The 16,361-nt window shown below is 49.6% G+C and overlaps 1 protein-coding gene across 4 annotated transcripts in view; it reads left to right on the top strand.

The window, feature by feature from the left end:
• The window catches only part of unc5cb (unc-5 netrin receptor Cb), an 86,757-nt gene extending 71,125 nt beyond the window's left edge, over positions 1–15,632 (top strand). For 2 of the 4 annotated variants that reach the window (XM_057018828.1, XM_057018830.1), the window contains 10 exons: positions 2,702–2,758; positions 4,567–4,758; positions 5,665–6,027; positions 8,234–8,321; positions 8,488–8,659; positions 10,972–11,205; positions 11,730–11,879; positions 11,955–12,119; positions 13,022–13,200; positions 14,038–15,632. In XM_057018828.1, coding sequence (XP_056874808.1) covers positions 2,702–2,758; positions 4,567–4,758; positions 5,665–6,027; positions 8,234–8,321; positions 8,488–8,659; positions 10,972–11,205; positions 11,730–11,879; positions 11,955–12,119; positions 13,022–13,200; positions 14,038–14,197 — 1,760 coding nt within the window. In that variant the 3' untranslated portion in view covers positions 14,198–15,632. The remainder of the gene's footprint in view (positions 1–2,701; positions 2,759–4,566; positions 4,759–5,664; positions 6,028–8,233; positions 8,322–8,487; positions 8,660–10,971; positions 11,206–11,729; positions 11,880–11,954; positions 12,120–13,021; positions 13,201–14,037) is intronic. The other 2 variants (XM_057018829.1, XM_057018831.1) reach the window with 1 other exon arrangement.
• Positions 15,633–16,361: the final 729 nt, after the last annotated feature.

Below are 16,361 nucleotides of genomic sequence, written 5' to 3'. Positions count from 1 at the left end.
TGTTTTGTTGCTTCACAAAAGCGAAAAGGCCAAGTTTGTGGTGCAGCCAGATTTTTTTTTCTCTCTTCCTTTTCTCTTCAGGCAAGCAAACGATTTTCTGCTTCTCATTCATCCACGCAAGTGGTTTAGGGGTGCCAAAAAGCCCACTGCTTCCTCTCTGCACCAACAAACAGGGACTGGAATCTTGCAGCGCTGTTGAGAAGCTACACGTTTGACACCTTTTAATTGAGCAGAAATACACTTTTATTCTATTTTCCAATACAGTAAATGACTTCATCTCTGCACCAATGCTAATAATAAAATAAGCTGCTTGGTGTAAGTTTAATCCATTTCTCTAGGACAGTTTCCATCCAAAGCAAACAGCAGAAAACTCTGACTTCAGTGTGCGGTGATTTCATTGAATATTGCCATCAGAGGAATGCATTAGCTAATTTTATAGCCAAGGTCATATGTCTGCTGTGTGGAGGAACATTAGGGAGCAATCTTTCAGATGATTTACTCTTATTTGTCCTATTCATTTTATTTGGCTTCCCTGTGCGGCACAACACGGGCTCGTCCGGTACTTCCCCGCCCAGCCGCACGCCCTCTGCGCCTCAGCCCATCTCTGAAGCATTAGTTTGCTGCAGATGGATGGCCAGCAGAGAATATAAAGCCGTAACGATATAGATTTAGGATCATTTCAAGGATTGATTTTTTTTTCAGGAAGCTAAGAGGGTGAAGCCACTTATGTCAATGCTAATGACCATTTCCACTAGCATTCAGGAGATCGGCCCATTATCTAAAAGCCCACATTATGGCAAATATGATTGGGATGGAGGTTGTGTGCAATCTGAACTCACCCCGGCCTGCTGATTTGCTGCCTCCCGTGGAGGGCTGGGCCCGGAGCGAACGCGCCTGTGGATTCCGTTGCACCTTGATCTTATTTTCACATGTTTGAATTTATTTAAATCACTCGCAATCGCGATCCACTGCAGAGATCTGCCGCAGCAATTTGATACGGCCACAGCTGGAGATAGAAGTTGCGATGCTGCAGCCTCCGGTGCTGCGCGCCGACAACACGACCCGAGTCAAAAAGGAAAGGGTTTTGTCATAATTGACTTTGCAGCTTGTTTATCGCATTTCGACAGGCGAGAACTTTGGGAGCCGGCTTTAACAAAGTTAGTCAGATTGATCTGGAGAGGCTGCAGTCTGCTCAGACAGAAGCTAACTCGACACAGAAATGTAGTTTTCACAGTTCACTGGCGCTGACCCCACCAGATCCCCATTTGGAACTCCCTCTGTCTCCCTCTCCTCCGTGCCGTTGTTGTTTTTCAAGTGTTTGGTAACCCTGCACCCAGACATGACGTTTTCTTGACATATTGATGTTGGGAAACGGGAGCACGCACTCCTGCAAGGGCAAACGCTCCATAGCAGGACTGGAAAAAGCTCAGCTATAAGTTATTGGCACCACATTTATTCGTCCTAAAACGTCCTGGTTAATCAGGATCACCAGACAGTCAGGATAAACATGCGATTATGTTATTGCTAACATAGAAGAGGTCGTCATTAACGGGCTCAAATGCTGGTATATGGAACGCGTTTTGAGCGTAGCAGTGAATATCGCGTTTGGCCAAAAATCCCCCCTCCGAGACGCAGGAATAAACATATGGCTCCCATAAAGATGACATCATTTTTGGAAGTCTCCCCACTTCAAGGAAGTCATGGCTGGAACACAAACAGTGATTTCCTGTCCCCCTTCTTCCCCAGATCTGTGTTGTCAGGAAAGAATAATCTTTGTCTGTGTGGCGACCTGAGGTTTCCCTCCGAGCCCACCCACTGAAGCGGGCTTTTACTCCAGTCCTGCTGTAGGCGGACGGATGAATAGGAACGGCGCGGGATGGGCTGAAATGGGCCATCAGTTAGAGGGACCCGGAGAGCCACTGGGCCTGCTCGGGCCCAGCCTCCCCACTGCCTGATTACACGTACACGCCAGCTCCATCTATCACGCCATTGATTTTGCTGTCGGCCTGCTTGTCTGCCCATGGCTCTCTCCCTCACCAATAAGGTCTTCATTGTTTGTATAGATGTTTATGGATGTCCTGGAGAGGCTGAATATTATGTGTGCTGGCGCGACGCCGCTCTCCACTTTTACATAATCTGACCACAATAAAAGCACCAAGATAGGCGGCTAAAAAAAGCCCCTCCGTGAACAATTGTTTCCCAAATCTGCGTCCCTCAACCCTTGTTTTTCTGTCTCCTGCTGAAAGTGTTCCTGTGGTTCCGTGCACTATTCCTCCATCCGCCTCCTGGTGACAGACGCAGGGCTGCTGCTTCTATTGACTCTGCTGGAGCTCACACTTTATCAGCCCCCCCCCCCCCCCTCACCTGCTGCCGCCGCCGAGGCACTAAGCCAGGTTGATGGATCGCGCCACTCCTGCACGGATCTCCGTGCCCTCCCAGCACCCCCCTCCTCCCATCCAACCCACTCCTTTCATCCATCTCTATACTCTAAACGTTCTTCTGGAGAGGAGGGGGGTGAAATCAAGAAAGATCGCTTCCCGTGTCCCATCGCTCCCGCTCACGAGTTCGTCGCTGTCTCATATGTTGAGTTTGTTTTTCTGTTGCTTTACATTTAATTTTCATCATCCCTCTCCTGTCCCTGCCACCCCCCCTGCCCTCCTCTTCCTCCTCCTTCCACCCGAAACCCCCTCCTCTCTTTAAGGTTCCTTGTATCAGAAGTCATCAGAGGCAAAAGACAGGAGTGATTTTGGGAATTCATGTGAGTTCTTTTACTTTCGTTAATATTATTTCTTCATCTGGTGTCTCTTTAATCCCTTTTTCTGTCAGTGTGTGTGAGCATCTTTTATTTTTCAGTCCCTTTTGTTACAGATAACAGCCGGAGGGCATTTCTCCTCTTGATTTCTCTTCTTTCTCTCCTGCCTCTGCGCCGTCTTAGATCTGACGCTGTCCGTCCTGTTGCTCCTGACGTTGCCATCAGACAGTTTAACCCGCCGCCACCGTGCACATCCCCCATATTTCCCCTGTTCCTGTAGCAAAATCTTGGCGTCATCTCCGAGGATGGAGTGTTCAATAATCCCTTTCATTTCCATTTCTTGTACTTTTCCCTCTCCGACAATGGCTCACGTTCAAAGGGACGTATTAATCTAAGCGCTACATTTTAATGCGCACACTTAGCAGGTTGCTGCCTTTATCATCAAAGCGTGGACGGGGGAGTGTTGGACCGAGGGGATATATGTTAAATAACTCGCAGTTGAAGACTTTCATCACTGCCAGTCTGTGTTGGAGGATTAGGAGGGGATATATCCTGACACTCGTTTTTAAGGTGACGTCTTAGTTGAGACTGCAGAGGGGAGGATGAAGTCCAGGCTGAGGACTCAATGCTTTCAAACACAGCAGCTAAAAGAACGGTGATTAAATTAAATTTATTTAATGAGTAGATTATGCATTTAATACACTGTGACGGGGAGGAAGGATCCGTCTATGCGAATAAAAGTAACTAGAGGTTAAAACAAAAGCTTCTTGGAGACCTTGTGGCAACCTGTCACAAATGCTCGTCTTTGTCTCGTTTCCTCCTTTGTGAAGGAGAACACAGGCGACACAGATTGAGCGCCATCTGTATTCCTGAGATGCATGAGGCTAATTTGCACAAATTCCCCACCATCGCCGGCCCTCAGAGCCGTGCATGGATCTGCCTGATGCTGCCATCTACTGGCGCAGAGCCACTCGCCTCCTCAAACACACTCACAAATGCACGATTCCCAAATATCAAGCACAACATTAGCTCCTCACAACGAAGCACTTTTATGGCATTTGCTCTCAGAAAGGCCCCTGATGCATTTTTTTTAACTTCCAACCGTGCAGACGTGCAGGTTCACACATGCCTTCTGGCATTTCACTGCCGCTAAAGGACGGTTTCTGGCCATTTGTCAGCTCAGTGACAGTTTACCAAACACCACAGAGGGTTTGGGCTGTCAGTAGACTTCCATTTAAAGGTCTGAACTGGAGAGATTGCCCATCTCTGTCCGTGTGTCTGACAGTTGGCAGTTCCATTCCAGGGCTACTAATCACAGAGGTTTCTCCAGCTGGAAAATGGACAGAAAGTCTCCGAGAGGGACGGAGATGAAAGACGATTTGAGAAATGCAAGCGATGTCTAGATTTTATCTTCAGAACAAAGACAGAGCCGGGCTCTGAGCTCCATCACGGCGCAGTAATTTGAAGATGAAAACATCTCTATCTGGGTCTTGAGAACATTTGATCTGGCTTCTGAGCCTGCTTGTTAGGACAGTGTGTCATTGGGTTGCAGCGGCGCAGCTGCCCTTATCAGACGCGCGGCTGCGCGGCGAGTTTATCGCCAGTATCTCTTACTGATCTATTATCTTTATGATGCATGTGGCACAAAGACCTCTCCAAACCACCACAAAAGAAATACAATTGAGCAAAAAGTTATCTGTATGAATTTATATTCCAATCTATAGTGGCTAATATGCAATTGCTTTGCCGTTAACTTAAAGACCTTTTCTGCCCTTTCCACAACCTCCTCTCTCTTTCTCCCCTTCCTCCCCCAGTGGCCCCCAGTACAGATGACGTGGCTCTCTACGTGGGCATCGTCATCGCCGTGATCATGTGCCTGGTTATCTCGGTGGTGGTGGCGCTCTTCATCTACAGGAAGAACCACCGCGACTTTGACTCTGACATCATCGACACCTCCGCCCTCAACGGAGGCTTTCAGCCAGTCAGCATCAAGAACGCTCGCAAAGGTAGAACAGGAAGTCCAGCTCTGCTTTATGTTCCGAGCTCACATGACTGCGTTGCAGCAATTATTATACCATATCATTATCATGTGCGTATGTGCATGCGTGTGTGTGTGTGTGTGTGTGCATGTGTGTGGCACATCTGGCTGGTTTGGAGCTGTTTGTATTGGCACCGCTGAGCTGGGAACACACGTACTCTAGAGGATATGAATGCAAATGTGCCACTTTGCAGATGACCAGGGACCTTGTGGAAGAAGTAAACACAACGCAGAGCAGAATAGGTGATGATGAAGCCATTAAAATGCCTGTCCTCCAGAGGGGAGGCCCTCACATGCCCCCTCATTAGGGTGTAATAGGGCCACTGTGTATGTTGCATATTATTCTGTAATTAGTGGTGGGCTGCTGACGCGGGGCTTAAACGGAAGCCTGTAAGGACGAGGACGGGAGGCAGCGAGCAGGTCAGGAACGTGGCTGGCTAAAGTTCCTATCGTTCTTCCATTTCTGTGACATTCTCTGGCGTCACTTGGAACTTTGTGTCTAAAGGCAGCGGAGGAGCTGGAGGACAGCAAACTCCCACTGATAGCGCTCAGCCCACTCAGCCCCGCTCCTCAATGCTCATCTTTGTAGCGGGTAGAGCGAGCGCTCCCGCCGCCATCTGTTCCTGGCAGATCCCAGCTGTGTCTTTAACTCCTCTGACTGAGTAATGTTTCATGGTGCTGAAGTGGACTTCCCTAATGAGTGAAAAACAAACGAGTGTACAACCGCGCAGCCGTCTTGCTGATTGCTGCCAGCACTTCATTTCCTTGTGGTTAGTTTGGTTGCGCGCTGCCAGTTCTTTGCGATCACATTTGGAACGAGCGCGCTGACCAGACCGTTCAGATTTTCCAGTGATGGTGTCCCTTTGTTTCGCAGCTGAACTGCTGACGGCGCCCCCCGACCTGACCTCGGCGGCCGCCATGTATCGCGGGCCCGTCTACGCCCTCCATGATGTGGCTGACAAGATCCCCATGACCAACTCCCCTCTGCTGGACCCTCTCCCCAACCTTAAGATTAAGGTGTACAACTCATCAGGACTTGTGACGCCCCAGGATGACCTGGGGGGGGAATTCTCCTCGAAGCTGTCACCCAAGCTGCCCCACTGCCTCCTGGACAACAGTGACAGCACGATGGGGCGCCGCGCTCAGACGCAGACGCTGCTCCGCACCCGGGATCCGTCCTGCACCGCGCTGGGCTCTTTCAGCTCACAGGGGGGGCAGCTCATCGTCCCAAACTCAGGTACCGCCCCAAACAAAGCATTTACATGTATTTTGATGCTGCGAGCATGCGTAGATGTAGCCCTACACTTCATTTACTCCTGATTAATGTCCAAAATGTTGCCCTCAAACAAAATGGTTGCTGAAACTGGGTATTTCTTCAGCGGCTGCAGCAGTTTCCTGCCTTCCTCTCTGATTGCCTAGCAACCTCCGAGTGGCAGCACATTTCCAAGAAGCCTGCCCAGAAAAAGAGACTGATCTGCTCCAGTTCATACACCAGCCACCCAGACGACCGCATCGCATCAGTTTCACACACCTGAAGAGTTAATGAGCTCCAAAAACGATGAATCACACTGTTAATAAGCTTTTAATAACAAGGTATTTTCAGGCCTGCTCATCTAAATGGCCGTAAAATCACCAAGGGGACAAAAAAGACCAAAAAAATGGATGAGTTTTAAAATGATATTTGATGCATTTCCCATCAACTTTATGCACATGGTGTGTTCAGTATTAAACCTTTTATATACACCCATAATCTCCCCAGAAGTAAGATTTTATAAAGAGAAGCCATTACCGTCGACATGTACATCACAGCAGGAAGTTTGATCTGAACAGACGAGCACATTGAGAGAGAGGACGACTGCGATTTTAATTAGACAGCATTAACACAGAACGTTCACATTCCTGTCTCAGTCTTAATCCATCAGTTTATGAAGAACATATTACAACTTTGCAAAAAGTGAAAAGCCTATTAAAGCGTTATCTGCAGAAGCGCGTTCCCCCAAAACCAAGTGTTAATGCGCCGTTAATGTAGGAACCGGATGACACATTAATCATGCGTGACACCCTTTAATCTTGTTTTCCGACATAACTGCCTGCTGCGGCTGTATTTGATGCTATAGTGTACAGTGTAGATGATCCAGATGTGAGGTCAGAGCGGCAGATTAACCTCTACGCCAACACAGATGTGATATTATGCCGGGATCCATGCGTAATCCATCACCTTATTGAGGCGCCGCGTGAAAGCGGTTGATGGATCGTGGGGCCGCAGCAGGAGGACTGACGGCGCCTTGTTTCAGTCGGCTCGCATTCGCCGCGATGTCCTCGCTTCAGACACACGTGGGCCGTGGGTAACGTGAAGCGGATGCGCGTTGACAGTCTCAGCGCGACCAACCGAGACGTTAAAGGATGCGCGGCCGTCTCGGGTTTCATAAGTTTGTCTTCCCCTGCGTTTGATTGCAGTAAAAGTGTTCTCAGCTGCTCACCTCATCACGTTACATAGGCAGAGCGAGAGGAAGCAGCACATTAGATATGTGATCTCCTGGCGTGCGTGCGTGCGGGCGTGCGTGCGTGCGTGCGGGCGTGTGTGCGGGCGTGTGTGCGTGCGGCACCGTCAGCATGGCTGTTGGGTCCAGTAGTTTGCATCCTAAAATGCTTCTCCTCCGCACTTCTTTGACGTGTTGCTGTGAGGGAGAGTGGCAGCACGGGAGACGTCCTCGTGGCAGATTTATGATTGCCTTCCGAGCCAGCAACACAAGCTGTCTGTCACCTTTTGAAAAGTTCAGTACAAGGACATGGAAAATCAATAAGCTCTCTGAGAAACCCCCCTCAGCAGACCGAGCGCGCATGTGTGTGCGCATGAGGGACTATGGAGGGGTGGGGGGTGTAGACCATGAAAAAAAACGTCACCAGGCAAGAAATATCACATCAATCTGAGACAGAAAACTGCAAATCTTCCTGACAGTAACAATATTAAAGCATGAAAAGTAGATGCCAACTCCTATTTCCCATTTCTATGAAATATACATCAAATAGTCGTCACTGTGCACACGGCGACGAGAGTTTATCCCTAAAAATCAATGAAGCGGCTCAGCAGGAATCCTGTCAGCGTGCTGTTGGGAGGTGTGTGATTGATTAGCATGTTGACTGCTCCAGATTGCTGAGGTTGGCACGTCCAAAGACATTAGGTGTCTTAAACGTCCTCGCGTGCTGAAAATCACATTTATTCTCTATGCCGTGGACATGTCAGCCCAGGCTGATGATGTCACAGATCGCCCAGGATGGGAAAAATAGTCATGGTGCACCTCTAATTTCCTCTGACTTTGCATGCATCGGGGTAAAAACGTCACGTTCGAAGCACGAACGGTGGCGCTGAAGGCTCTCGTCTACCTCACAACTCTCACATATGCCCGTCTGTTTGTCTTCCTGTCTGTTTTTGCGCTCCCCAGGGGTGAGTCTGCTGATTCCGGCGGGGGCCATTCCTCAGGGCAGAGTGTACGAGATGTATGTGACGGTTCAAAGGAAGGACAACATGAGGTAGGCAGCGCCGCCTGGCACATCAATGCCCTGGAGCTGTGTTTACCCCTGTCAGCTCCGTTGTGTCACCCACACACCGAGAGTGCTGTCACACTGCCACTAAACCCAGTCTGTGTGTGTGTGTGTGTGTGTGTGTGTGTGTGTGTGTGTGTGTGTGCACATCCAGGCCCTCGGTGGATGATGGCCAAACAGTGCTGAGCCCCGTGGTGAGCTGCGGGCCTCCCGGGGCCCTGTTGACTCGTCCAGTCATCATCACCATGCACCACTGCGCCGTGTGCGACGGCCAACAGGACTGGCTGATCCAGCTCAAGAACCATTCTCAGCCCAACCAGTGGGAGGTGAGGCGTGGGAGGCGAGGAGAGCGGCGCTAACGTCCGTGGTCGGGTTTGCGAAGCGCGCATTCGGCAGCCGAGCAAAGCGTTAAAACTATAGGTACCCCCAGCCCGCCCCCAGCCCCACCCTGAACTGTGATCGACTCGTCAGCGAGATCGTTCATCCTGCCGTCGCTCATGTGGGAAATTCTGCTGAGCCCGGTTCAAAGGGGAGAAAAGGGAGGAAACAAATGATGGAACGGCAGCTGGTGATGGATGTAAAGGTGGAGAGAGGCTCCAAGTCAGACGCTCGATTGCAACCAGGTGCTGAACCTGGGGGGGGGGGGGGGGGGGGTGCTTTTTGATTCTCTCCGTCCAGTTTATTTTACTGATGGTTTATTTTACTGACGCGTGAGCACTTTTGTTGTTGTTTGTTGTCGGAGGTCTGTGAATTCGGAAGCCTTCTCACCCACAGACTCGGTCGTCACCAGCGAGCGCTGATGATGATAAGTTGGGTTTTTGGTGGGCGGGGGGAAGGGGGGGGGGCGGATTCCGCGATTCGATCCTCATTTTCCGCCTCTGTCAAACACAATCACGAACAGAAACGGCCCAGTTGCCACGGAGATCACGTCAATCCCGACCTTTTCATGAGAAAGTTTGCAAAACTACAGGAACGCGGTGGTGAAGTGGTTCACAGCGCGGAAAAAGTGGTTTCTGACAGAAGAGTTCCCAAAACACACCCTTGACCTTTCAGCATTCTTGACCAGCTCTGGTCAGTATGAGGGTTTTGGGTTGTCTTTGCTCCTCCGACGGCCCTCAGCACAGTTCCTCAGAGGGAATTTGGTTTTTTTGGGGCACTTTAGCAGCAGCAGTTGGACTCTTCGCAGGTCGGACACATATTTAAAATCCTCCCACTTAGCGGCGGCCTCCATCCGACGCGTCCTTCTGTCGGCTCATCGCTCAGCAGCAGCGTTTTTCGGGAACTCTTTGCGCGATCTCTGAGGTGGACGTGCTGATATGACTTATGGAGCAGAGAGGAGCTGCCAGACTGGCCTCGCACGCCTCCGCGGCTTTGACGAAGGACTCGGAGGCAGCCGGCGAAGCTCAGTTTAAACTAGTCCCACTATTGATCAGGGGAGGGACCCCAGTCGAGCGTGAGTCAAGACGCTTGGCCAATATTGAGAATAGAAATAACTGGATCTGCTAACGCGGCTGCCCTTTACGCCGATATGAAACACATCAGAAGGGGTCAAATTTCCATATTTCATATATATTGAAGGGGAAGTGGTCCCCCAGTAGTGATTACATGGCTGCATGATTACATCTCAGACCTGACAGAAATGTAGGTTTTAATATCCAAGGTGACGGCAACTTCCTCTGCTACCCCCCCCCACCGGGGCGCGCCTCCACGTCGTGCGCGAGAAATATTGCTTTATGTGCTCTGTCAACGTGTGCGTCCATCAATCCAGCAGAAACTGCGGAGATGAGGGCAGGAAGGACTCTAGATATTTTTAAAGCCACAGCTGAGCGAAAATAATCAGTCCCATTGGCATTCGTGATGCACGTGTACACACACACACATTGGCATTCGTGATGCACGTGTACACACACACACATGCACACACACACAGAGCAGAGCTCGTGCAGAGGAGACAGGCGGTCATATCATATAATGAGGAACACAGTGGGCTTTCTGCTTCCATAACTCTGATACAAGATTTACTGATAATGTGAAAATCGGAATTAATTAAGCTGTCTGCAAACGTGTGTTTGTTTGTGTCCCCCCGCCCTCCCCCCACACACACACACACACAGCCACAGAGCAACAGCCTCCATTTCCACGGCGTGTTCTAATTATCTCCCTATAAGGAGGCCCGGCGCCGTCCCCCCGGAGCAGTTAAAGACTCTAATGATCAGCCATAATACTGCTGTTAAACGGCCGAGCTCACAATAAAGTGCTGTAATTCCTCTTCTGTCTCTCATAATAGGCTGAATTAACGCCAGTGTGCGGCTCACAGGAGTGTTTGGATTAGAGCAGGGGCAGGCAGACGCAGGGGCTGGGAGATAGCGAGGAGGCCACATAATCGGCCTGGGTCCAGACGTTCCGAATGAGAGAGAACGACATCCTGGCTTTGGCGCTGACGCAGGGGTCAGACGCCAACGGAGCAGGCAGCCGCCGGCCCATTATGGCAGCGTGCTGTACGTTAGCAACGCTAAGGCTAATACCCAGGCGACCTCTGTGGCCCCGGGTCATATGTTTGTTCTCAAAATGGCGCTTCGATTGGCGGCAGCTCGAGCCCATCGAGGAAATGTCCTTATGTTTGGTCCTTCCTGTCCAGGACGTGGTGGTGGTCGGGGAGGAGAACTTCACCACGCCGTGCTACATCCAGATGGACGAAGAGGCCTGCCACATCCTGACGGAGACGCTGGGCACGTACTGCCTCGTGGGCCAGTCTCTGAGCGCCGCCACCATCAAGCGCCTCAAGCTGGCCATCTTCGGGCCCGTCACCTGCCCGGCCACGGAGTACCACATCAGAGTCTACTGCCTGGACGACACGCAGGACGCGCTCAAGGTGAACGCCGCGGCGCCGCCGCTCCTCCCTGCGCGTTATCGGAGGGAAATGAAATATGCTTGGTGGCGTTAATTATGTTTGTTGTGGCGCGTGGGCGCTGGCAGCAGATGAGACGTGGGAGGCTGGATGAGAAATCGCTGCATTTGCGTCAGCGCTGCTTCTTCCTAAAAAGACGCGGCTCCTGCGGAATAAGCCGTCTTCTTCCCTCCGACTTGGCTTCACCCCCCCCCCTCTGTTTAATACCTCCATCTACCTACACAGAGAAACGATAAGAGAGGATTATTATACCGAGCAGGGATATTAAACACGGTTATTAAGTTCAGGAATGGGTGGAATAGTGATAGCGATCCCGCTGCAAGGACACGGAAGTTAGATCCAGACTCGGCTTCATCAAATCCAGAGGGAATAAGATAAATATGATATCGCACTCAATTCATTTGTGATGCAAATTGGCTGGAGGAACTAGTCCCAGGGCGGCACAGGTCGCAGTCTGGTCCTGAACCGGCGTGTGTTTGTGCACTCAGGAGGTCCTGCAGATGGAGAAGCAAATGGGTGGCAAACTGTTGGACGAACCAAAGACCCTCAATTTCAAAGACAGCACCCACAACCTGAGAATTTCCATCCACGACGTCCCCCACGCGCTGTGGAAGAGCAAACTGCTGGCCAAGTACCAGGTACGCCCTCGGAGCCGCTTCTTCATAGAAAGATTTGCTGGGGAATGTTCACGTTTGCCTTCTCCCTGCACGCAGGAGCTCTCCTTTCAGCACGTGTGGAGCGGCTCCCAGCGGAACCTCCACTGCTGCTTCACCCTGGAGCGCTTCTCCACCGCCACCATGGATCTGGCCTGCAAGATATGCGTGCGCCAAGTGGAGGGCGAGGGCCAGATTTTCCAGCTGGACACGACGCTGTCGGAGGTGGGTCGGGGCCCCTTTTGATTCGGGGGCCGTTGGCATGGTTGATGTTTATTCCACCGGCGTAATCAGGACGCAGAATTATCAGATCCACATTTCTGGGCTGAATCTGGGGGAATATTCAGCACCTGTACCTGAGTTTGGCGCTCTAATAAAGCAACCGGATTTTGGGCTCCGACACATTGATCATCCTGACTTCCTGACAGGCCAACGTCTGTGTATTTCCCCCCGTTTATACTCTGCAGCGTCTGATAGTTGCGTGCGTTCCGCAGCCGTGACAGGCCTGACAGCTGACAGCCCCCCCCCCCACTTTGAAACTTGTCATTTTATTTTAAAAATGCTATTTTATCTTCTTTTTTTTTTACTCCAATAACTTCCGACTGCGGTAAACTCTTAACCTGCGTGAGAGTCGGGTTTTAAAATGGCTCCCCGTCAACAGTTCTCGACCCTCTTCCAGTTTTTCCCCCGTTTCCGTCTCTCGGGAGTAGATTTCCCTCTTTTCGTGCTGTTTTTGGTGGAAAACTTTCAGAGCCACTTCTGTCCTCACATCCAGACTAATGCAGGGCAGAGAGGAGCAGGGGGAAGTAATCACCCTCTAGTTGGGCTGCACAAAAGCCATCTGAGGAGGAGAATAGAGCCTGAGTGATGGAGGAGCAGAGGCTTTGTGCTCAGTAATGAGAATGATTAACGGCGCAGGAGGGGCAGCGCTGCGGTCCTGCCCGGCCTCGCCACTTTTGTCTCCAGGTCCCGCTCTTCTTTCCATAGACCTCAAGCTTTGAATCCTTTAAATGTAACATGCATCAGTTGGCAAGAAGGCGAGTAGCCTCTGGCGCTGAAAGCCGGACTGTGTTTAGTTCTGCTGGACGCTGTCGGATGAGTCAGTAATCCGCCTCCGTTCTCCGCAGGATTCCCAGAGCATTGACACGTCCCTGCTGGACCCGGCCAGTAACATCACCACACTGGTGGGGCCCAACGCGTTCCGCATCCCAGTCTCCATCCGGCAGAAGCTGTGCGGCAGCCTGGACGCACCCCAGACCAGGGGGAACGACTGGAGGATGCTGGCCCACAAGCTCAACCTCGACAGGTGGGTGGAGGAGCTGAAAAGGAGCGAGATTATAATCTGGGAAATTAGCTAGCACGCTAAATCTGCATGTTCTTCAGAAAAGTTGTCCTGGCTTCATTATAAGTAGGCCAAAAAAAGATCACATCGTGACTAAAACTTGCAGATAAGGATCCCATTTTTATTGGATTTTGTCTGCAGTTTTTGGGACTCATTTGGATAAACATCTGTTGAATGGAGATTAATTGAGTCCGACCACACGGAGACAGCGTTAAAATGTTGCTAATCTTTTCAGAATGTCACTGCAGTGACTTTGATAGTCGTGCGTGCGTGTGTGCGTGTGAGGAGGGGGGCGGGCGGTACGGTGTGTAAGGTCCCAGCTCAGCGGGGCGGCCTTATCGCAGGCAGCAGCTGCAGACTGATGAGACCACTGACGGGCTGTGGCAGGAAGGAGGATGGGGGGGGGTGCCAAGTCATCCTCACTTCAGAGAGATGACACACGGAACACCAGCACAGACCTGATGATTATTACTTCACTGATTCAAACAAAAGAAGTCATTATTTTCCACTTTGTTCAGGATGCACAAGAGTTTAAACGGTCTTGCTAACATGCTAACCTTCAGCCACAGCGTAAACAGAGCAACGGCGCCGTTGTTGCTGTAGCGACCCAGTCCTGAAGTCACCGCGATACAAAAACGATTTGATTTTAATGGAGTAATTTAGGTTTCAGTTGCAATAAGACCTTAAAGTTTTCATTTTTCTTGTCATTTTTAATCCCAGACATGCTAATCTGCACTTTTAGGTCGCAAAACCTGCACGAAAATTCAGTGAATTTACTCGGCTGCTGTCACACTTTTTCAGATATCTCAACTACTTTGCCACCAAATCCAGTCCCACGGGCGTGATCCTGGACCTGTGGGAGGCGCAGCACTTTCCAGACGGCAACCTGAGTCGTCTGGCCCAGGTGCTGGAGGAGATGGGACGCCACGACAGCCTCGTTCCCGCCGTGGGGGAGCACTGACGCCGTGCCATCAGGGAGTGAAACATTCCAGGAGGGAAGAGCAGGTTCAAGAAAGGGGGGAAAAAAGAAAGAAAGAACAGAGCGGTGATGAGATGATAAGCAGAAACCCGGCCTGCCAGTCATGATCCTGATCAATTTTTGGCAACAAATGGTGTAAAAACTTGAAGGGTAGAAAGAAAACTGCCAGTCGTTTACCCCTGGCTGGTCCTTCTCTCCGTCTCCTCTCTCTCTATCATCACACGATATTTTTGGCTCAACAGTTTCCTTGGAAACAGCTGTCTGGTAATTTGACAGACTGTGCAGATGTGAAGATCTCCCTCTTCCCTATAGACGACAGCGCGCGAGGAGAGAGGTGTTATTTTTAGAGGTCAAAAGATTAAAACAAGCAGCTTTCAGACCAGATGAAACACGTCTCACTCTCCAAGAATCAGCCTCCATATCAAATCCGTGGACCAGTGTGTGTTCTGTGACTACATAGTATTTAATAATATGCCTATTTATACATGTGGGTTTTTTCCTTCTGTTTGGATTTTCTCCTGTTTTTTTTAACGCTTCCACTCTTTGGCTGCTTCATAGCGCCATCTTGTGGCCGCCGACGGTATGACCGGTCCTGTCAACCGCAGTTTTGTACAGAAGGAAATTTTCCTTTTAAACTCGTGTTGCTTTAGTATTGATATCTTATATTCGTGTTTTGTTTTTAATTCGTGTGTTTAAGTATTTTGGATAGGTTGTATGATATTTTTAACCATATTTTCCTTTTTTTTTCTTGTTTTTTTTTAAAATCTTGGGTAATTATACAAGCCTGTTAGGACCATTTCCCATACTGACTTTTAGTATTAATGTTGATAATTTGTATGCTGTTCTTCGTGATCCATTAAAAAGACCGGACGGGAGAGGAGAGATGAACGGGAATCAAAAAGTCTATTTTTATAGAACCAATGCAACTGAATAACTTTTGCTTTTTACCAAATAAATAATTGACATTCTTGATTTTGAAGTTGGCTTTGCTAGCGATGGAGATCATTTATGGGATGCCACGTGTGTCATTTCCTGTGATTCGACCTGACTGATATTCATCTGTGATTTCTGGACAGTTCTGACTTCATGAACAGAAGCCATCGATGTTACAGTGACACCGTGTTTTTGCATAAAATGGTGATATCTGCCCCCCCCCCGGCCGTCTATGCAAACTTTGCATCTTTCTGAACCCGTCGGAACGTTCTCAGTGAACTCGCCTTTTCATAGTTGTTCTCCAGCTTCATGATTATTATTGTGTATAGTGAGAATGTAACTTGTCTGTATGCACACACGCGCGCGCGCACACACACGCTGTTCCTCGCAACTGCTTGCATTTCATTTGTCCAGTTATTGTACAAATTGTAAGAAAGAATTTTTAAGACTAATAATAAATTATATTTATATGCAACATTGTGAATGGCGCGTGAGGCTCTGGTTTCTTCAACCTGTGGATAAATTCCCATAATTAGCGTCCAGGTGCTTAGTGGGCGTGTCCAGACACCAGTGCCCAATAAGGCTCCCCAGACCGAATACTAACACATAAGGGGCGTGTCCAAAAACATCAGCGCCCAATAAGGCTCCCCAGACCGGATACTAACACATAAGGGGCGTGTCCAGACACCAGTTCCCAATAAGGCTCCCCAGACCGGATACTAACATATAAGGGGCGTGTCCAAAACATCAGTGCCCAATAAGGCTCCCCAGACGGGATACTAACACATAAGGGGCGTGACCAGACACCAGTGCCCAATAAGGCTCCCCAGACCGGATACGAACACGTGAGGAACGTGGTCAAGGCGCAGAGCGACTCTAGAAAAGATTCAGTTTAATGTTATACTCCCTTATATCAAACCAACACAAACGTCACAGAATCTTGATTTATTAACACATCCTGAACGTGGATGATTTGTCAGAACTCTTCAACAATAAATTTGGGAGAGTTTTGCGATCATAAATCCAAACTGCAGAAGAAATTAGTTGAGAAATATGACGTCTGGTCTGGAAAGGAACAAGTGATTTAATGATGAGACTGGAGAAACAGTTGAGTTCTCACTTGTGGGTGTAAATCAGAAATATATTAATAATGTGTGGTGTCCTGGTCCAACATCATTCTGGTTTAAACAGATTTAATGAGGCTGAACTGATT

Source organism: Takifugu flavidus, chromosome 20, assembly GCF_003711565.1.
Source record: "Takifugu flavidus isolate HTHZ2018 chromosome 20, ASM371156v2, whole genome shotgun sequence".
In the NCBI taxonomy this organism is placed as follows: domain Eukaryota; kingdom Metazoa; phylum Chordata; class Actinopteri; order Tetraodontiformes; family Tetraodontidae; genus Takifugu; species Takifugu flavidus.
Note: the sequence above shows the minus strand (reverse complement) of the source record. Positions and strands in the feature narration are given on the sequence as shown.